The 23,136-nt window shown below is 44.0% G+C and overlaps 1 protein-coding gene across 1 annotated transcript in view; it reads right to left on the bottom strand.

The window, feature by feature from the left end:
- LOC140722724 (uncharacterized) overlaps positions 1 to 23,136 on the bottom strand; it is a 60,188-nt gene that overhangs the window by 10,786 nt on the left and 26,266 nt on the right. The window contains exons 8-17 of the mRNA XM_073037415.1: positions 21,685 to 21,820; positions 20,869 to 20,945; positions 19,172 to 19,336; positions 11,533 to 11,625; positions 9,122 to 9,214; positions 7,779 to 7,871; positions 5,525 to 5,620; positions 4,281 to 4,373; positions 2,818 to 2,910; positions 1,631 to 1,723 (exon numbers count right to left, since the gene is read on the bottom strand). Of these exons, the coding sequence (XP_072893516.1) occupies positions 1,631 to 1,723; positions 2,818 to 2,910; positions 4,281 to 4,373; positions 5,525 to 5,620; positions 7,779 to 7,871; positions 9,122 to 9,214; positions 11,533 to 11,625; positions 19,172 to 19,336; positions 20,869 to 20,945; positions 21,685 to 21,820 (1,032 nt within the window). The remainder of the gene's footprint in view (positions 1 to 1,630; positions 1,724 to 2,817; positions 2,911 to 4,280; positions 4,374 to 5,524; positions 5,621 to 7,778; positions 7,872 to 9,121; positions 9,215 to 11,532; positions 11,626 to 19,171; positions 19,337 to 20,868; positions 20,946 to 21,684; positions 21,821 to 23,136) is intronic.

Here is a 23,136-nt window from a genome sequence, read left to right as displayed (position 1 = left end):
TTTCCACACCCCTCTGGCTTGGTCTTTCCCATACCTTTTTGGCCCTCCCACACCTATTTGGCCTTCCCACACACCACACACCAATCTCCCATGGCAACCCCCTCAAACATCTCCCTGGATCACTCCATCATCCAAACCCCTCAACTCACTGACACACATCCTCCTTGACCACTCCGTCACCCTTCTCCTCTCAGTCAGTCACTTGATGCTGGTTGAGTCTGTTGAATGCGAACTGCAGGGAGGAGTCTCTGTAAAACACATCCCTATAACTGATACCTGAGATTGTTTCTGGGCACTTGATCGCGGACAAATCATCGCCAGGCTCAGGAGTTGTCCCCTCAGGTTGTGGAGTTGGTACAGATGCTAAATCTGTAATAAACAGGGCCACATGGTGGGAACAGAACAGACAATTGACCATCCAGTGGGGACTCCAACATCTCCCAGTCACTGAGGCTAGAAAAACTGGCCTGTAGTATCTTTCCTTCTGCCTCTCTACCTTCTTGAAGAGTGGAGTTACAATCGTAATTTTCCACTCACCCAGAATGATTCCAGAATGAGACATCTGAATGAGATTGTGCACCACCAGTGTTCTGGAACAGTAGGCTGAAGAGATTGTGGAGGGATTTGTAATGATTCTTGAAAGATCTACAACCCATACCACTAACAAAGTGCATGTTGATGTTTCTGGGACAGTGGACTAGGTTGCGCTCTGTACCGATTGCTCTTAAGAGTCCCTGAACGTGTTTTAAATGAGGGATGTATAGTGAGTGTTGGAGAGGATGCATAGTATGAACCGGTGATGGAACGAGACTACAGGAATAACCACAACCAACCTTCAATCATGCTATCGCAAGCCCATTGTGTTCCACCATGTAAGGTTATACAGCACTCACCCAATCAGAAATCACTGCATTCCACTTGCCCCTCGCATGAGAGGTCCCCTCAGCTGAACTATGTTGTCCATTGCAAATCACCTCCAGCTTTCTACGAGATGGCTGTTTCACAATTCCCCCTATTCCCGTTCTGAGTCAATCCTTGCCTGTATGTCAGACACCCCAGAACAATTCTCCAGGATGTAACATCCAGGAATGCTGGGATCTGACTATGTATGCTATGGTCACACAACTATCTCCAGCATCTGTACATTCACTTCACTTCATGTTTATCACAATGCATGACCTTCAGTCCATCCCGCGGTTCCACGTACCAGTCCCAGTGGCCTCCACAACAGACACTGCTCAGTATACCTAGATGTTTGTGTCCATTCCAATTGGTCAGACCCATCATGCAACACTCTTTTACTTGCTTCCTCACGACTCTACCTTTGGTCACTCCGACACCTTCTGGACCTTCCCACACTTCTCTGTCCTCAGCACCTCATCACCTACCTCCCTCAGCCACTAGTGCACTCATCTGCTTCAGGAACCCTTACAACCATCTCCCTTGGCCACTCTGTCAGCCATACCCTTCAGCAACTCTGTCACCCATCCAAATCTGCCACTCCATCACTCATCTCCTTTGTGCCGTCCATTACCCATCTCCTCTCATTTAGTTGCTTGATGCTGGTTTTATCTGTTGAACAATAATTGCAGAGAGGAGTCCCTGTAAAACACATCCCCACAACTGATACCTGAGTTTGTTTCTGGGTTATTGATTGTGGACAAATCATCGCTTGACTCGGGAGTTATCCCCTTGGGTTGCGGAGTTGGATCAGATGCTGAATCTGTAATAAACAGGCACGTGGTTAGAATAGAGGAACTGACAATTGTCCATCCCATTGGTAATCCGACATCTGGACCCTGAGGCCAGAATAACTAGCCTGTAGTATTCTTCCTTCTGCGTCTCTGCCTTCTCGAAGAATGGAGTTAAATTAGTAATTTTTCACATCCAGACCCAATACAGAATCTAATGATTCTTGAAATATCATAACCAATCCTTCCACAATCTCTTCAGCCTGCTCTTCCAGAACTCTGGGCGTACATCATCTCATTCAGATGTCTCATCGACATTCAGACCTTTCAGTTTCCTAGGAATCTCCTCTCTCATTATGGTAACACAGTCCAGATAAAGCTCCACCATTGCAATTTGCAAAAGGATCCATTTCAACCACCATACCACAGACAATGCCGTTCCAGATGGTTATGCAAATGTGGACAAGGTCATGCTCTGTACCCTACTGCTCGCAAGAGACACTATGTGTTGGAGACGATGTACTGTGCTAGATTCTGATGGGACGAGCCTACCGGAATCACCACAACCAGACTTCCAACTTAGCAACAAAGGCACATCTGTATGTTACAGTCAATCCTCCCACGGACACATATGCCAGGCACAGTGACCGATACAATCCCCGCTGCGCATGGCAAACCCCAAGCCCATCCCCATTGTTCAGAACCATCATCCAAGAGATTTACTTGCTCTCTCAAAACTCTCCCCTCGGTCAATCACACACCACTTGAGCCATCCAACACCCCTCTGTCCTTGGTTGGTCTGTCGCCCGTCCCCCTCGGCTGCACCGTCACCGATCTCCCTCGGCTGCTCCGACACACGTGTCTCTTGGACGCTCCGACACACGTCTCGCTCATCCACTCCGATACCAATATCCCTCGGGCGCACTGACACCCAACTCCCTCGGCCGCACAGTCACCAGTTTCCCTTGGCCGCTACGGCAATGTGTCCCTCGGCAGCTACGTTAACCCTCTGCCCTGATCCGTCCATCACCCATGTCCATTCAGTCAGTCCCTTCATTCTGGTCGAATCCATTGGATGATAATTTCAGAGTGTAGTCTGTGTAAAACACATCCCCACAACTGGTACCTGAGCTTGTATCTGGGTCCGTGATCGTGGACAAATCATCACTTGGCTCAGGTGATGTCCCCTTGGGTTGTGGAGTTGGTACAGATGTTGGATCTGTAATAAACAGGGGTACATGGTGGGTACAAAGGAATAGGTAACAGACCACCAGTCTGGGACTCCAACATCCTCCCAAACACTGAGGTTAGTGTAACAGGCCGATAGTTTCCTTCTTTCTGACTCACTACCTTCTTCAAGAGTGGGGCGATATGTGTAATTTTCTTGTCTTCCAGAAACATATAAGATCTAGTCATTCTTGAAGGATTATTACTAATGCCTCCACAATCTTTTCAGCCACCTCTTCCAGACCTCTTGCGTGTACACTATCTGGTCCAGGTGACTTGTCTACATTCGGATCTTTGTTTCCCAAGAACCTCCTCTGTTGTTATAGAAGCACAGACATTCAAATTACCACCGCAGAGACATGGGAGAGCCTCCATTTCTACCACCCCTACCACTGACTTCCAGATGGTTATGGGGCTGTGCACAAAGTCATAGTCTGTACTGTACTGTTCCCAAAAGACATTGAATGTGTTTCTTTCAGGGACACATGATGAGTGTTGGATAGGATGTATTGAATAAATTTGTGATGGGACTAGACTACAGGAATTTCCAAAATCAGCATTCCATCAGACCATCACAAGACTATCGCACTCCACCATGTAAGTTTATACAGTACTCACTCAAGCACCAGTCACTGAATTCCACATCCTCCAACAATGAGAGGTCCGTTCAGCTGAATTAAGTTGTCCATAGCTAATCATGTCCATCTTTCTACTAGATGGCTCTGACAAGTCCCTCCATTCCTACTCTGAGTCAATCCTTCCCTATATGTGAGACACTCCAGAACAATTCTCAACAATTTAACATCCAGGAATGCTGGAATATGACCATGTATGCTATGGTCACACAATTATCTCCATCATCTATATGTTTAGCACAAAGCTTGGCCTTCTGTTCATCCCGCAGTTCCACGTACCAGTCCCAGTGGTCTCCCCAACACACACTGCTCAGTATACCTAGATGTTTGTGTCCATTCCAATTGGTCAGACCCATCATGCAACACTCTTTTACTTGCTTCCTCAGCACTCTACCTTTGGTCACTCCCACACCTTCTGGACCTTTCCACATTCCTCTGTCCTCAGCACTCCATCACCTATCTCCCTCAGCCACTCGTTCACTGACCTGTTTCAGTAACCCTTACACCGGTCTCCCTCGGCCACTCCGTCACCCAGCCCACTCAGCCACTCCGTCACCCAGCTCCCTCGGCCACTCTGTCACCCAGCTCCCACGGCCACTCCGTCATCCATCTCCCTTGTGCCATCCATTACCCATTTCCTCTCATTTAGTTGCTTGATGCTGGTTGAATCTGTTGAACAATAATTGCAGAGAGGAGTCTCTGTAAAACACATCCCCACAACTGATACCTGAGCTTGTATCTGGGTCCGTGATCGTGGACAAATCATCACTTGGCTCAGGAGTTGTCCCCTCAGGTTGTGGAGTTGGTACAGATGTTGGATCTGTAATAACAGGGGTACATGGTGGGTACAAAGGAACAGGTAATAGACCACCAGTCTGGGACTCCAACATCCTCCCAAACACTGAGATTAGTATAATTCCCTTTTTCTGACTCACTACTGTCTTCAAGAGTGGGGCGATATGTGTAATTTTCTTGTCTTTCAGAAACATATAAAATCTAGTCATTCTTGAAGGATTATTACTAATGCCTCCATAATCTTTTCAGCCACTTCTTTTAGAACTCCATTTCTACCACCCCTACCACTGACAATGGACTTGCAGATGGTTATGGGGTTGTGGAAAAAGTCATACTCTGTACCGTTCTGTTCCCAAAAGACATTGAATGTGTCTCTTTCAGGGACACATGATGAGAGTTGGATAGGAAGTATGGAATAAGTTTGTGATGGGACTAGACTACAGGAATCTCCAAAATCAGCATTCCATCCGACCATCACAAGCCTATCCACTCCATGTAAGGTTATGCGGCACTCACCCAACCACCAGTCACCGAATTCCACATCCTCCATGCTTGAGATGTCCGCTCAGCTGAACTAAGCTGTCCATAACTAATAACCTCCATCTTTCTACTCGATGTCTCTTTGAAAATTCCTCTAGTCCTACTTTGAGTCAATACTTCCCTATATGTCAGACACTCCAGAACAATTCTCAAGGCTGTAACATCCAGGAATATTGGGATCTGAACCTTTATGCTACAGTCACTCAGTTATCAAGAGAATCTGTACATTCATTTCACTACATGTTTCTCACAACACATGACCTTCTGTTCATCCTGCAGTTCCACATCCAGCACCAGTCCCAATGGCCTCCCCAACATCCACTGCTCAGTATACCAAGTTATCTGTGTCCATTGCAATTGGTCAGACACGTCATGCAGCACTCTTTTACTTGCTTCCTCACCACTCTCTCCTCAGTCTCTCCCACATCTTCTCACCCCTTTCATTACCTGAATCATCCTCACGAACCTCCTTTGTACTCTGCCCAATGATAACACATCCTTTTGAGATACACAGCTTAAAACTTTTGGCAATAATCTGCACTGTACTGGATATCTAGCAGGTGAATTAATCCATGAGACATTCATTGTCAGAGAATGGGAGATACTGAATGAACCCGGAGACACAGAATTTGGTACCTGTGGATGCATCTCCCACTGGAACAGACAATGGTTCCTCGGTGTGTTCTCCAGCTGATGATTTTCTGGTTTCTTCACTTGTGGATATCTGGGGATCTAGAATAAAACAACAGAGAGCGTAGAAAAAAGTCATCAGGCTGGGAGATATGTCTGGGGACCAGAGGACTGGCTGCAAGGTGAAAGCAATATTATCCCTCTTACCTTCACCATCTTTCCTACACAAACAATTGATATTATCCTCCTTCCGAGTGGGGATAAATTTCATGGAAGAAATGTGGGATGAACATTTATTTTCAGTAATCCTCACTACTCACACCTGAGCTTGAAGTCCCAGACCTGGGACTTTCCTTTACTGCTGCAATCTCCACCCTGCATCATGGATTGGGTCCCATGTCCCTTTCCTTAGTCCTCTCCTCTGGAAATAACCATTATTCTGTGCTGCTGAGTGGGATATTGCAAAGTGAACTGCAGTTCTTTTTTTTTCAGATTTCACATGTCAGGTTTAAAAAAACAACAGGGGCAAGTCAGGACTTGCCTGCCAAACAGGTCACTGAGTGAGTTGGAGATAGATCCTTGTGGACTTAATGCACCAACATTTAAAAGGTACCATGACCTGATTGGACATGCGTGTTGAGCAGGAAATCACTTTGATTGTTAGGGTCAACGGTATTATCAAAGGTCGGTAAAAAACAATGAGGTGCAAGCGTAGCAGCGATTTTTGGAGTAAGTCAGTGATAGAGTGATCAAGCTTTGGCAAGAGCAGGCAGAAGCCAAGGTGCTGAGTTGTTTGCAATCATTTAGTTGATTGTCGAACTTAAGCTTCCGTTAAGAGCCAAAAACCTATCTATTGTAGGCAGGAAGATAGCTAAGGCAGTGGATTCTCATCCTGTATTATATGGGATCTCAGGTTACCTAAGAACTTCCCTGATGACAACATCTGCAGGACATCCAACTTCAGCTCCTGACTGAGAAAATCAGGAACATCTCGGAGGCTGAAACCTTCTTGGATGAAATTTTTACCTACATGCTCACACCCAGAGTGCAGGCTTCAGATTGTAAAATGTTGTTCACCTGGGGTGAACAACTATGGGGTGTAAACAGATATTACAGGGTTCCCCTATGGCCAATCCACTCAGAAGCAAGTATACCCCTTTGGATACTGCTGGGGGTGGGGTGACCTACCATAGCACACTAGCGTCCACCAGGTCATGACAATGTGGCTCATTCTAAGGCTCAGAAGGAAAGGGATAGTGGTGGGATATTCAATATACAGGGGGCTGACAGCAAATTCTGTGGCTGAGAAGGAGGTGCCAGGATGGTCTATTGCCTCTCAGGTGCTAGGATCAAGGTTGTCTCAGACAGACTGCTAAATATTTTCAAGAGGGTGAACAGCCAGAAAGTAGGAAGGGGGCCTGCACAGAGAGTGTATGGAGTTCTGGAGGAGGCTGAAGAGCAAGACAGTAAACTCTGGATTACTCCCAGTGTCACATGTTAGTCAAGGCAGGAATAGGACAATGGTATGGATGTATGTGGCTGAGGGTAAACAACTCTTAGGAGACACTGTTCATAATATGAAAGAATACCCCATAGTTTCTCGGCTGTCCTGTCACTCATCTGCCTCAGCCATTCTGTCACCCATCTCCCGCAGTCACTGTGACACCCACCTGGCCTCGGTCCGTCTGTCACCCATCTCCCTCAATTGTTCCATCACCCATCTTCCTTGGCCATTCCATCACCCATCTCCCTTGACTGTTCCATCACCATCTTCCTTGGCCATTCCATCACCCATCTTCCTTGGCCATTCCATCACCTATCTTCCTTGGCCATTCCATCACCCATCTCCCTTGACTGTTCCATCACCCATCTTCCTTGGCCATTCCATCACCCATCTTCCTTGGCCATTCCATCACCCATCTCCCTTGACTGTTCCATCACCCATCTTCCTTGGCCATTCCATCACCCATCTGCCTCAGCCATTTCATTACCCATCGCCCTCTGCTGTTGTCACTCATCTCCTGCAGTCACTGCGACACCCATCTGGGCTCGGTCTGTCTGTCACCCAGCTCTCTCAATCATTCCAACACCCTCCTTCCTTGGCCATTGTTACCTACCTCCCACAGTCACCCCATCATCCATCTCCCGTCATTCAGTTGCTAGTTTCTAGTTGAATACATTTGATGATAGTGTCAGAGTCTATCATCAAATATAATCTGTTTTATAGATTCTATGTAAAACAGAACCCAACAACTGATACCTGAGCTTGTATCTGGGTCCGTGAATGTGGACAAATCATCGCTTGGCTCAGGAGTTGTCCCCTCTCGTTGGGAAGTTGGTACAGATGCTGGATCTGTAATAAACAGGGATTACATGGCAGGAACAGAGAAACAGGCAATGGGGACTCCAACATCTTCCCAACCACTGATGTCAGAATAACTGGCCTATAGTTTCCTTTCTTCAACCTCTCTACCTTCTTGAAAAGTGGAGTGACATTTAAAATTTTCCAGTCTTCCGGAACCATTCCAGAATTTAATGATTTCTGAAAGATCATTCCAAATGCTTCCACAATCTCTTCCAGAACAGTAGGGGTACACCATCTAGTCCAGCCGATTTATCTACATTCCGAACTTCTCCCCAGTTATGGTTACACTGGCATTCACTACAGAGACTTGCAGGAAGCTAATTTTCTACAAAACCTGCCACTGACAAATGTGTTTTGTATGGATATGGGAAATTCGGCAAAGACCTGCTCTGTACCCTACTGCTCCCCAGAGACCCTGAATCTGTTTTAAGTCAGGGATACATGGTGAGTGCGGGGAGAGGAAATATTGAGCTCGCTTGTGATAGGAGAAACTACAGGAATAATCAAAACCAGCCTTCCATCATTCTAGCAAATGTCCACCACAGCTGCAATATAAGGTTATACAGTACTCACCCAACCACCATTCACTGTATTCCCCATGCTCCTCCCATGAGAGGTCAACTCAGCTGTCGTAAGTCATAAGAAACAAATCACTTCCATCTTTCGAACTGATGGCTAGAACCCTCTTTGACTTTTCTCTTCATACCCAACCTGAGCCATCCTTGACTGTACATCCATCACTCAGAACAATTCTGGAGGATGCAACACCCAGTGATAGTCCTATCTGACTCTCTGTGCTTTGGTAACAAAATAATCCCCTGCATCCTCACATTCATTTCACTTCATGCTTATCTGAATGACCGAACTTCTGGTCATCCCACTCACCCACGTACCAGGCCGAGAGGCCTCCACCATCCCACAGCTCGGAATATCTAGATATATGTGTCTGTTCCAATTGCTCAGAACCATTACGTAATACTATTTCGTGTTTCCACATCCCTCCATCACCTATCTCCTTCGGCCATTCCATCACATATCTACCTTGGCCATTCTATCACCAATCTCACTCGGCCACTCGGTCACCAAACTCCCTCCGTCACCCATCCCCCTCGACCTCTCCGTCACCCATCTCCCTTGGTCACCCATGTCACCTCATTCAGTCACTTGATTCTGGTTGAATAACTTCAATGATAATTTCAGAGAGGAGTCTGTGTAAAACACGTCCCTAGAACTGATACCTGATGTTGAATCTGGGTCCATGATCGTGGAGAAATCATTGCTTGGCTTAACACTTGTCCCCTTGGGTTGTGGAGTTGGTACACATATTGGATCTGTAACAAACAGGGGTACATAGTGGGGACATAGGAACAGACAATTAACCACTCATTTGGGCATCCAACATCTTCCCAAAAGCTGACTTCAGAATAAATGGCCTATCATTTACTTCCTTCTTCCTCTCTACATTCATGAAGAGTGGAGTGACATTTGTAATTTTCCAAGACATCCTGAATCTAGTATTAAATCAGTCGAACATGGTGAATGCAGGAGTGGAAGTATTGAACGATCATGTGATGGGATGAAACTAAAGGACTACATGACACTTTCAAAATGCCGATCACACCCGTTCACAAACACCAGTCACTGCATTCTGTGTCCCACTCAACTGACTTAAATCATCTCATCCGAATCAGCTCCATCATTCCAAATGATGGCTAGAACACTCTTTGACAATTCCCTCCATTCTCACACTGAAATATTCCCTACCCATTCGTCAGTCACTCCAGAACAATCCTCGAAGATGCAACATTCAGTGATACTCAGATATGACCCTGTCTACTGCAGTCACTCAATTAATCAGAGCATCTGTTTATTCATTGCACTTCCAGTTTATCTCAATGCACGACCTTCTGTTCATCCCATTCACCCACGTACCAGGCCCAGTTGTACTCCCCCACGCCCAAGCTCATTGGAAACCTACATATTTGTCTCCATTCCCATTGGTCAGACCTGACATGCAACACTCTTTTACTTGCTTCCTCATCACTCACACCTTCATAACTCTCACAACTTCTTGGCCTTACCACAACCCTCTGTCTTCACTATCCCTGTCGCCTATCTCACTCTTTTTGTTGCTCCATCACTCTTCTCCCATCAGTTTCTCCATCACCCCTCGATCATATGACTTCCTTCAGTATCTCACTCTCCCCTTACTTATTACCTCAACACATTGCTTCCTCCCTCACTCAAGAACTACAAGATTGCGCTGCATATGGCAGACATGTTGCGAGCTCCTTACCAACATAAGTGTACTGATAATTTCTGCAATTTCCTTTGAATTTCTTGTTCAAGAAGCTGATAGTCACATCATATATGACCGACTAAATCTTCTGAACACTGGGGAGTTGGCATTTTCCCACAATGCGCTGTCTTTTCTACACAGGGGTCCCCTACTTATTATTACACCATCGCTACCATGGAAGCGATGCTGGAGGTCAGAGAGAAGTAGCAACATCCTGGTGAGGTTGAGACAGCATGCTAATTGGCCATCACTCCGTAGCATACTCCTGGCTAACATGCAGTCCCTGGAAAACAAGCTGACCGGACTGAGAGGCAGAATTTCCTACCAGCAGGAAACAAGGGAATATAACATTTCAAATAATAACGAGGTAGCCTACAGAGAAGAATTCATCACCCTGACACAGTGGTATCAAGAAAACAACTTCTCCCTCAATGACACAAAAACAAAGGAGCTGATTGTGGACTACAGGAGGAATGGAGACAGATTCTCCCATAACACCATCAATAGATCTGGGGTTGAAAAGATGAACAACTTCAAACTCCTCAGTGTATGCATAACCACAGACATCTCGTGGTCTGTACATACCAGATGTGTACTGAGAAAAACACAACAACACCTCTTTCACCTCAGACGGTTGAAAAAGTTTGGCATGTCTCCAAATCTTAAGAACCTCCTTCAGGGACACAATTAAGAACATCTTGACTATCTGTATCACTGCTTGGTTTGGGAATTGTACTTCCCTCAGTGGCAGGACTCTGCAGAGAGTGGTGTGGACAGCACAGTGGATCTGTAGATGTCAACTTCTCACTACTCACGCAATTACAGTGACAGGTGTGTAAAAATGGGCCAAGGGGTCATTGGGGACCTGAGTCACCCCAACCACAAACTGTTCCAGCTGCTACTATCAATGTTAGCACAGCATTAAAACCTGGACCAGCAAGCTCCATGACAGCTTCTTCCACAAGGCCACTACGAGTAATTAATTGATCCTGATAGAATTGTATGTCCATTGTACATACTATTTATTATAAGTTACTATAAATTGCCCATTATACATTCAGATGGACACATAACACAAAGACTTTTACTCTTCATGTATGTGAAGGATGTAAGAAATAAAGAAATAAAGTCAATTCAATTAAATTCAATTCACCCCTCCAGTCGATCTTCCCCACACCATTAAGGTCATCCCACACCCTGATCTCCTCAGTCCCCTGAGTATCCCTCTCCCTTGTTCACTCTATCACCATTCTCCCCTCAGTCAATCCCACACTCCTTGATTCTGGTTGAATCTGATGAATGATGATTTCAGAGAGGAGTCTGTTTAAAACATATCCCCACAACTAATACCTGAGCCTGTAGCTGGGTCCGTGATCATAGATAAATCATCACTTGGCTCCGGAGTTGTCCCCTTGGGTTGCGGAGTTGGTACAGATGCTGGATCTGTAATAAACAGTGGCACATTGTGAGAATAGAGGAACAGAAAATTGACTAGCCCATTGGGATGAAATTAAACTGAAGAGAACAACGAACAATAAGAACAGAACTGCAGGTGCTGGAAATCTGAAGCTGAAGCAGAAAACACAGGAATGCTGAATCAGTCAGTCTGCATCTGTGGAAGCTGAAATGAATTAAAATTTCAGTTTGGAGGCAATCTGTCAACAATGATTGACACCAGACTGATAGACTCTCCAATAACAATGTGTCCTCATTCTCTAAGCATTGCTCACTTCCTGAGTTATTACGAGGCACTCACCATTCTCACTTCATAATTTCAATATACCTTCACATCACTACCTGACCCTGAGAATGGACACCATTAGTCCTAACACATGGAAAGGTTGAGAGATTGAGCAGGGATGAAGGCAGAACAACAACAGCTGGAGTTTCTGGGACCCATTTCAAAGGCACCAAACAGTCCTCTATTTTTCTTGGCTCCATGTACCTATCTAAGAAGCTCTGAAAAGACCCTATTGTATCCGCTTCCACCATCACCACCAGCAGTGCATTCCACACACCCACCACAATCTGTGTGAAAAAAATTCCTTTGACATCCTCTTGTACGTACTTCCAAGCATTTTAAAAATATGACCCCTTGTGTTTGACATTTCAGACCTGGGGAAAAAGCCTCACCCTTGTCACGTGACTGGGGTTGAAGTTATACTGGACTTGTGGTAATGGTCTTGTGATGGTGGAGTGACGTCATTTTCCCACCAATAGAGATCATGTGACAGGCTTTTTTTTTTACAGGGTATAAGAGGAGGACCCCTCACTGTGGGGAGGGGCAGTTCGTGGCTGGATTTGCCATGTTGACTTCATGCCACTGCGTGATTTAATGTTATGACGCAGTTTAGTTGAAAAATGAAGTTTTATCTAATGCCTAAAGTTTAAAAGGTCATTGCCAGCAGTTTCTTTACAATACTGCTAGTTAAGAATTAATGGAGAGTGAAGATAGGAGTTCGGGAGTTAAAGATCGAGGAGAATCGAATTTCGAAGGTGGAATGGGTTCAACCTTGTGTGATCCTCATTCGGAAGGATTTCGTTGACTGTTCTCGTGTTAATCTCTGCGGGATAGCAGAAGATTGAGAACAGTATGATAAAGGAAAGGTCAGTGCCTTTAAGCCGTTACGTTTCATAAAATTCTTCGTGGGAAGAGTTCAACGCCGGGGATCGAAGGAAAACGACGTGGAAGAGAATTTAAATTGCCTTAAAAAGTTTCTCCTTTTAAATGGACTGAGCATTTTGAACTTTTGGCAATATCGCTTTAAAGAACTGTTTTTGCAACATCGCTTTAAGAACTGTTTGAGCTGCATCGCTTTAAGAACTGTGAAGCTGCCGCACAGCAGCTGTTTTCCGGTTACGTTAGTGTTTGTTTACTTTTGGGGGGTTTGTTTTCAGTGTTTAATAAACGGGTTATTTGTTATAAAAACCCTTGCCTAACTCACATATATTTATTGTTGCCTGAATACGTAACACTATCCACATGATCAATGCCTCTCATCGTCGTATACAACTCTGTCAGGTCACCTCTCACCCTCCGTCAACTTAAGGAGAAAAGGGCAAATTCACTCAATCTATTCACATAAGGCATGCTCTCCAATCCAGGCAAAATCCTTGTAAATCCCTCTATCGTATGAACATCCTTCCAGCAATGAGTCGACCAAGACTGAACACAGTACTCCAAGTAGGGTCTGACCAAGGTCTGGAAAAGCTATAACATTACCTCACGGCACCTGAACTCAATCCCATGGATGACGATGGCCAACGTACCATACACCTTCGTAACAGCAGCTTTGAGTGTCCTATATACATGGACCCCAAGATCTCGCTGATCCTTCACACAGCCAAGAGTATTACCATTAATATTATATTCTGTCTTCAAAGTTGACCTACTGAAATGAATAGCTTCAGACTTATCTGGGTCGAACTCCATCTGCCACTTCACAGCCCAGCTCTGCATCCTACTGATGTCCCGGTACAACCTCTGACTAACCTCCAAACTATCCACAGAAACCTTAACTTTTGTGTCATCAACAAACTAACTAACCCACCCTTCTACTTCTTCATCCAGGTCAATTATAAAAATCACAAAGAGGTGGAGTCCCAGACAGATCTCTGTGGAACACCACAGGTTACCGTCCTCCAATCAGAATGTGAACCATCCACAACCACACTTTGGTTTCTGTGGGCATGACAAATCTGGATCCACAAAGCAAGGTCTCCTTGGATTCCCTGCCTCATTACTTTTTGAATGAGCCTCACATGGGGATCCTTAACAAATGCCTTACTGAAATCTATATATACTACATCCACTGCTTTACCTTTATCAATGTGTTTTATTAAATCCTCAAAGAATTCAAACAGGTTTGTAAGGCATGACCTGACCCCCTCAGGTTTGTAAGACATGACATGTCCTAAAAAATAATTCCAGGTGTTCATTTATACCCTGAGCTCATCCAACTTTCCTACAATATATGCAGCTCTGGACATGAGTTACACCATACTCAACCTATAGATTTCTGACTCGGTCTGAGGTCTTACCAACATCAGCCTCCAGATCCCTTCACTAACTGTTCTGGCATTCTGGTTCCCAAACCCTCTGCAACTCCAGCTGAAATCACACGTGCAGCATGAACAAACCTTCCTGATCGAATATTAGTTCGCTTCCAGTTCAAGTGCAAACCTACCCCACCATCCCTGGAAGAGAACCTAATGGTCCAAAAATCCAACTCCTAGACAAATCTTAAAACTGTATAATTGTCCTATTTCTAGCCTCACGATTACAACCCTGGAGATCCTGTTAGCGTTTAACTCCCTGAACTCCCAATGCAAAATCTCATCACTCTTCTTTCCCACAACATTGGTAACTACATGGGCAACAACTTTGGGATGTTCATCCGCCCACATAAGCATGTTCAGCACTAATCTGAGTTGTTCTGGACTCTGGCACCTTGGACACAACATACCATCCAGGAATCTCATTCTCACCCAGAGAACTTCTTTTCTGTTCCCCTAGCTAATGAATTCCCTATCATCCTCACCTCTTCTCTCCAGTTCCCTTCTGAGTCACAGAGGCAGACTTGGTTACAGAGACTTTCCTCTGCACAGTCATCCACCAACCCCCCCCCCCACAATAATATAATAATACACCTGTTGTTGAGGGGTTGGTCACAGGGTTCATCCAGTTCCAGCTCCAACTCCTTATTGCCAATTATTAGAAGTGCATTGGATGTATTTCTCATAGTTGTCAGTGACGCTGGAAGTGTCTTCTCACTTCCAATTTTTATTGAAGTCGCAAGAAGCTAAAGCCTCAAAATCTCCACTTCAACTCTGTCCACTCCTCCGCTTGCCCTGGCCTGATTTTAATTTGTTCCTGCTAATTAATTCTGAACACTGATTGGCTGTTGATGAAAGCATGAACAAAAACACTGTGTGTTGTTGCTTTTAATACTCAATCAGCCGATCTGAGTGAATTATGTCATCTCAAACTTCTGATCTCTTCGATTGGCCACTGTTTAAAGCTCCGAAAAAATGCTGGGAGTCACTTCCCTTAATACTTGATCAGTGAACCCAAGTGATTTACATCCTCTCCAGCTTCTGATCATGCCAACTGGCCTCTGCTCAATGATTACAGAAGGAGGCATTTGATGTCCTGAGGAAAATTAGGGTACATAAATCCCCAGGGCCTGAAAAAGTGTTCTCTGGCAAATCCAGAAATCGCTATGGCCCAAGCAGAAATCTTTAACTTATCCTTCACGACAGGTGAGGTGCTGGGGGATTGCAGGATAACCAATTTATTACGCTGTTTTAGAAAGGCTCTGAAAATAAATCTGGAAATTAGAAACCAATGAGCCTGATACCAGTAGTTGGAGAATTATTGGAGGTTATTCTAATGGATAATTATTTGGATAAACATGATTTGATTCATGATTGTCAGCATGGTTTCATGGTGGTAGATCAAGTCTAACCAATCTTGAATAGCTTTCCAGGAAGTTGCCAGGAAAGGTGATGAAAGCAAGGCAGTGGATGCTGTCTACATGGCCTTTAACAAGGCATTTGAAAAGCATGGGAGGTTGGTCAAGAATGCTCAGCTGCTCGACATACAAGATGAGGCAAGAAATTGAATTAGACATTGACATTCTAGGAGGAGGTGGAGAATGAAAGTAGATGTTTGCCTCTCTGACTGGAGTCCTGTCACAAATGCAGAGCCACAGGGATTGCAGAGTCCATTATACCTTGTCATCAATATCAACAATTAGTATGATGAAATGGTTAACCGGATCAGCAAGTTTGCTGATGACACTGAGATTGAAGGTGCAGTTAACAGTGAAGAAAGCCATCATGGCTTGCAAAGCGATCTGCATCAGCTGAAAACTGGGCTAAAAAATGGCAGATGGAACTGAATGAAGATGTGAGAGGTGTTGCACTACAGTAAGACTAACCCGCATAGGACTTACACAATGAATGCCGGGGCGTGAAGGAGTGCGGTGGAACAAAGGGATCTGGATATACAGGTCCATTTATTGAAAGTGGTTTCACGGGGAGATGGAGCCATAAAGAAAGCTTTTGGCACATTAGCCTTCACAGATCAAAATAGCCAATGTATGTCAATGTTAACATCATTGTTCAATGTGACCCCTGGTGGTAGCATTTGTATAATTCCAGACTGCTCTGGAAGTTTCTATGTTGCTACATTATTTGAATAGAAGTATCTGACTGGTTGACTTTTATCTGCATATTTGAATGGAATGTTTCTTACCCATGGGTATAAAAAGAGCTGACCAGACAACAGCACTGAGTTTTTTTCTGCTACTAGCAGGTGACAGTCCATTTTCAATTTCCCTTTGTTCTGCCAATACTCAATAAAAAGACCATGGAGCAACAAGTTTTGTGCTTCTTTCCTGACTTCGAAAAGAACCATGGTTTAAAAAAAAATCAGAATACAACAGAAGTTAAAAAAAAACAAAGGAAGACAACTTAAAAAGCAATTATGAACAAACACATGGAATATGAAGTATACAATCAAGGGAACTGGCTTTGCTGTGTTGCCTAGAAGACAACTCATACAAGATGATGCTTCAGTTCTGATCCATGGTGGGTAGCATTCCGGCTTATAAACTGAGTTGTTTAAAGGTATAACAATATGATAAGGGTCGTTACAATTCCAAGAGGTAATGAGAGGGACATTAATCTTCTCTTGTTATCATTGAAGGAGTCTCCCCTGTCCTTTAGGTCCAGATATACAGCTGAGTCTTGACTTAAGATGTTAGTCCCCCAGTGTTGTGCCACGTATTTGTGAAGTGGTTGTTCTGTCTCTCCGATATACAGATCTGTGCAGTTCCAATGTACTCAGCTGCATACCTACACCTAAAGGACAAGGACACTCCTTTGATAACAAGGACAGAGAAGACAGGTGGCTTGAAAGAAGGGCTAAAGAGCCATCTTCTTCAAACTGGAAAACCCATCCCTGAACAGATGTGTGGGGTATGACACCACCTATCAGCTACTTACAATGCAGTCCTTCCACCTCTAACGCTGCGTCTCCACAACACTTCACATCTCCATTCATGTAAAGATAAGACTAATGACCCTCTCCTTACCTTTACAACTCTTAGCAACCCTTGAGTGATTGCTATTCCTTTAAACAATTTCAAGTTTATAAGCTAGAAAACAACCCACCATGGATCAGAATTGAAGAAGTCTCTTGGATAAGTGGTGAAATGTCTTCCTGACAACACAGCTAGTACAGTTGCCTTGATTTACTACTGTCTGATGTACAGTGACCTAGATGACTGAGAACCTTCATAGACATGAAATATGAAGGTAAGGTAACCAATATGTGAATAAGGATACAGAAAAAAAAGAGGGAAAAAAGTGAATGTGGCTATTAGACCACTGGATAATTATGATGGTGAAGCAGTAATGGGGGACAAATAAATCGTTGTTGAACTTAATAAGAATTTATGTCAGCCTTCACTGAGGAGGACACTACCAGCATTCCAGAAATTTGAGTTTCAGTGGCAGAAGTGAGTGCAGTTGCTGTCACTAACGAGAAGACAACTGAAGGCAAAAAGTCTGAGGGAAGGTAAGTCACCTGGATCAGGTGGATTACACCTCCGGGTTCTGAAAGAGTTAGGTGAACAGATGATGGAGGCATTGGTGATATTTTGACAATCATTGAAAGTCAAATGGTTCTGGAAGACTAGAAAGTTGTAATTGTCACTCCACTCTTTAAGAGCAGAGAGAGACAGAAAAAAAGGAAATTAAAAGTTAGTTAGCCTGACTACAGTGGTGGGAAGATGTTCAAGTCCATTGTAAAAAGGATGAGTTTTCAAGGTATTTGGGGGCACAATAAAATAAGCAGAAGTCAGTATGGTTTCCTTGAGAGGCAATGTTGCCTGACAACTCTTTTGGAATTCTTTGAGGGAGTAACAGGTAGATCAGACAAAGGAGAATCAGTGGATGTTAATTTGGATTTTCAATAGGCCTTTGACAAGATGCCAGACATGAGACTACTTCACAGGATCAGTTTCCAACAGGAAAGATACCAGCAAATGCAGAAAATTGGCTGACCAGCTGGATGCAGAGTGGGAATAAAGGGGGGCCTTTTCTCATTGGCTGCTGGTGACTAGTGGACTAAAACCTATAGAAGACCAGAAGTATAGATAAAGTGGGTGCGGAGATAATGTTTCCTATTTTGGGCAAGTCTAGGACAAGTCTCCAAATAAATGTGTGTCCATTAAGAGCAGAGATTCTGAGAAATTTATTTACTCAGATGGTGTGAACCTGTAGAATTTGTTACCACAGGTGGCTGTGGAGGTAATGATATTAGGTATTTTTAAAGTGGATTTTTAAATAGATCTATTTTTAAATAGATTCCTGATTAGACAGGATGCCAAAGGTTACTGGGAGAAGGCAGGAGAATGGAATTGAGAGCGAAAATGAGTAAACAATGATTAACTAGCAAAGCCGACTCGGTGGGTGAACGGCCTAACTCTGCTCTTGTATCTCATGGTCCTGTGGTAGAGCTGCTGGCTCAGATGCTTTGCAACCAAGCTTCAATCCTAACTTCTGATGATATCTGTGAAGAAGCTGCATGTGACCATTTGGTGTCCTTATACATCCCAAACATCATTTATCCCAGTCGGGAAGGTGAATGAGGGAATGATACGTCCTGCTGAAGGGTCTCGGCTCAGAATGGCGACTGTACTTTTTATTTCCATAGTCACTACCTGGCCTGCGGTTCCTCCTGCATTTTATTCGTATTGCTTAGATTTACAGTGCCTACAGACCAGGAGGATTAGATTCTGACTTGGCAGATTGACTTGGACTCTGGGTACAGGGGAAATAACCGAGATAATCGAGATGATCTGCTGATCATGCGGTAGACAGTAAAATTCAGCAAACTGTGTTTTCATCATTTGGGATGTCTCAAAATTTCCAAATAATCCCCCCCCCCACTGTGTGTTAATGGGGAATGGTAACATACCTGTACAATAAACTTTGTTGCAGCAGAGTGTTGGCTTCAGCCAATACACAAAGAAAGCACCGCAGTTTTTGATCTTGATTGTCCGCTTTGTTTCGCAGTTGTTTTGCTCCCAGATGAAGCAGACAGTCCTGTGGACCTCCCCCTCTCCCACGCTGGGATGGCTGCCTGAAATGGGGTTTGTAAACATTGTAAAATATACTTGTCTCCACCGTATAATAAGAAACATGCAACCAGACCCACTGCAAATCCATTGTTCACAACCCATTGTCTGATTGGGCTCAGTCAGTGTGAGCTGCTGTCCTCCCCATAGCCACAATTAGTCTCAGAGGACAGCTCCTGTTGACGAGACCTTGTGGGTCTCTGTCCCATGAGACACAAGTCCTCCCCCCGAAGCACTTTGACAACACTGGAGCCATGAGCAAGCTGACCCACTGTTGAACATCTACAAAGAGAATCAGAGACCCCTGCAAGCTCAGAAAATATCCAAAACTGATAACAATTGCAGCAGAGATAAGTTGTTAAAATTCATGTTGCTTTTATAATTTTTGGATGAGTTTAACTACAAACATAACAAGCCTTAAAAAAGAAACAAGATTTTTAAAATATTTGCAACATGAAAACTAAGGAATGGGTTTAACTGAAAGCATTACAGAGTTTTATCAAGCAGTAGTAAATAAAGGAAACTGGACTTGCTATTTTGTCTAGAAGAAAAAAATAAACCCTGTGTTTGTCAGACCTACACACACAGTAAGACAGAAACACTTTCACCCTAAGGATCCTACATTCAGGCACAAATAGAGCAATATTGTGTATGTGTTTCAATGCAATGAGAACTGCACAGATCTGTATATCGGTGAGACATAACAACCACTTCACAAACAGATGGCCTCTGTAAACCTACACCTAAAGGACAGGGACTTTCATTTGATAACAAGGACAGGGAGGTAGGTGGTATGAAAGAGGGGTTAAAGAAGCCATCTTTGTCAAACTGGAAAACCTATGACTGGACAGAGGAATTTGAGTACGACACCACCTATCACTACTGACAATGCCGTATCAATACCCTGGCATCTTTACAACAGTTCACACTTCCATTCATGCAAAAGTAAGACTTTGACCCCCTCATTACCTCTGTAAATCTCAATGACCCTCATGCGGTTGCTATACCTTTAGCAATTCAGAGTTTATAAGCTGAAAAACCGCCCACCATGGATCAGAACTGAAGAAGCCTCTCGGATGAGCGGGAAAACATCTTCTAGACAACACAGCAAGTCCAGTTGCCTTCATTTGCAACTGCTTGAAATGGAATTACCTGGATGACTGAGAAACTTCATAGACAGTTATGTGGAAACATTACATTGTCTTATTAATTACCTCATGAACTGTGGGCTCCTATGGAATACATTCAGCTCCCTGGGTGCTGCTCCTTCACTCAAATTGCACCAGGTTTTATTCAGAGTGGGCTATACCGGCAGATCCAGAGTTCAGCTACATGCACCAGGGATCTACAGGAAGCCAATGCATCACTGCTAGATTCCCTGTAGATCCAGGGCTACAACATGGCTTAAGAGACCGGGGAACATTTCTCAGGGATGTCGAGTTCTGTTTCTGTAGAAGGGGTCATCTGACATGAACTGTGTCTAGTCTGACCTAACGGAATAGAAACCAAGTCCTTTTGTTGTACACTATGATCTTACCGTTTAACCAGCCTGAGCTTTTCCCGGAGCACTTGTATGTTGGAACGACAGTCTCAGGAATCCTCCAGCCTCCAGAACTGGAAAAAAAAACAGCATCTCCATCCTGAACTATCCAACCACTGTGAGAATGAGCAGGAACTGCAGCCTATTCCATTGGTTTAATATTCTCCCTAATCTCCCTGTATGATATTTGAGTAAAATATTCTGCAGATGCAGGAAATCTTGAGCAACACTCATGAAGTGCTGCAGAAACTCAGCAAGTTAGGCAAAGTTCAAAGTAAAATTTATTATCAGCACACATTCTGTAACCACATACAAACCTGATGTTCTTTTTCAGCGGGCACATTTAGCAAATCTTTAGAACAATAATTGTAAACAGGATCAGTAAACTGTAAACATCAGGACTGTGGACTGTAAATAAACTGTGCAAATGCAGATAATAAATGCAGTGGACAATCAACACATGACATTTTGAGCTGAGGTCCTTCACCCAAACTGGAATGGAACAGAAGCAGAAGGTACCCTACTCCCCCTCTCCTCTTCTCCTCCGTGGCCCCTTGTCCAGTCCATCCTGTCCTTCTGGTTCCCACCTCGTTCCCTTCACTGCACTGTCCACTTCTATCAGATTCTTCCTTCCTCAGTGCTCTGTCTCTTCTAGCCATCAAACCCCAGCCTCTCACATTTCCCACCCTTCGCCTCTTCTGGTCTCACCTGTCACCTTCCACTCGTACTCCTCTTCATCGCCCCCATATCTTCTTAAACTGGATACCACCCCCTTTTCTTTCAGTCTGGATGAAGGGTCTTGGCTTAAGTTACCTCTTGAATTGGTACCATCCTTCTGTCCGGGTTTCATCATTCATGTATTTACTGCATTTTTCCGATGAACAATCCGTGCTCCTCCAGGGCTGATCCAGGATGGTGTGGTTTGCACACGGATCTCTGAGTATGGAACCTGCAGCAGGAGTATGCTCAGTCTCAATGGTATAAACAATAATGGTAATTAGCATTACTAATTAACAGTGTTGATACTAATGCCTCTTACAACTTACCCCCACCAACTTCAGTTACAGTCTCCAAATAATGGCCAACTACTTGCATAAACACTGCCAGTTCAGTTTAATCTTTCAGCTCTCTTTATTGAATTGGTGGGAGTATCACTGAATCATGCTGTGTAGAAACACCTGTGCTGGTAGTGCCCACCCCTCAGCCTTATCAGGCCCAGCCTCGTCCAAGCCCTTCTTTGCCTAAATGATTCTTACTCATCTAGACACAAATTCTGCCAACAACCACTCTCCAAGACAGTGCAAACTAAGCATTTGCTGCTACGTGGGTTAAGGTCTTCTTCACAAAGCCTCTTAACCACTGCTACACATTCCCTAGTCCTTAATTTTATCTACCAACGATACAAGACCATAAGATGTAGGGGCAGAATTAGGCAACTTGGCCCATTGAGTCTGGCCCATCAACGTGGCAGATACATTTTTCCTCTCAGTCCCAATCAGAGTCAGAATCAGGTTTGTTATTACCGGCATATGAAGTGAAATTTGTTAACATAGCAGCAGCAGTTCAATGCAATATATAAAATAGAGGAAAATAATAATAATAAAAAAATCTTATTCAGTGTACTTTATACAGTGTACGTATATTGAATAGATTAATAATTGTGCCATAAAACAGCAATATATAAAAAAACTGAGGTAGCTTTCAATATCCACTTAGGAATTGAATGGCAGTGGGGAAGATGCTGTTCCTGAATCGCTGGTTGTTTAAGACGTCAGGCTTCTGTACCTCCTACCTGATGGTAACATTGAGAAAAGTGCACGCTCTGGGTGCTGGAGGTCCTTAATAATGGACAACATGTTTCTGAGACACCGCTCCTTGCAGATGTCCTGGGTGCTTTGTCGTCTAGTACCTAAGATGGAGCTGACTAAATTTCAGCAGCTTCCTTCGGTCATGTGCATTAACTTCCCCATTCCCCATACCAGACAGTGATGCAGCCTGTCAGAATGCTCTCCACAATACATCTATAGACGTTTTTGAATGTGTTTGTTGACATATCAAACCTCTTCAAACTCTTAATAATGTATAGCCACTGTCTTGCCTTTTTAATAATTGCAACGATATGTTGGGACCAGGTTAGATCCTCAGAGATCTTGACACCCAAGAACCTGAAGCTGCTCCCTCTCTCCACTTCTTATCCCGCTATGAAGATTGATGTGTTCCTTTGTCTTACCCTTCCAAAAGTCCACAATCAGCTCTTTCATCTTA

Source organism: Hemitrygon akajei, unplaced genomic scaffold, assembly GCF_048418815.1.
Source record: "Hemitrygon akajei unplaced genomic scaffold, sHemAka1.3 Scf000086, whole genome shotgun sequence".
NCBI lineage: Eukaryota > Metazoa > Chordata > Chondrichthyes > Myliobatiformes > Dasyatidae > Hemitrygon > Hemitrygon akajei.
This window is presented reverse-complemented; position numbering and strand designations above follow the sequence as displayed.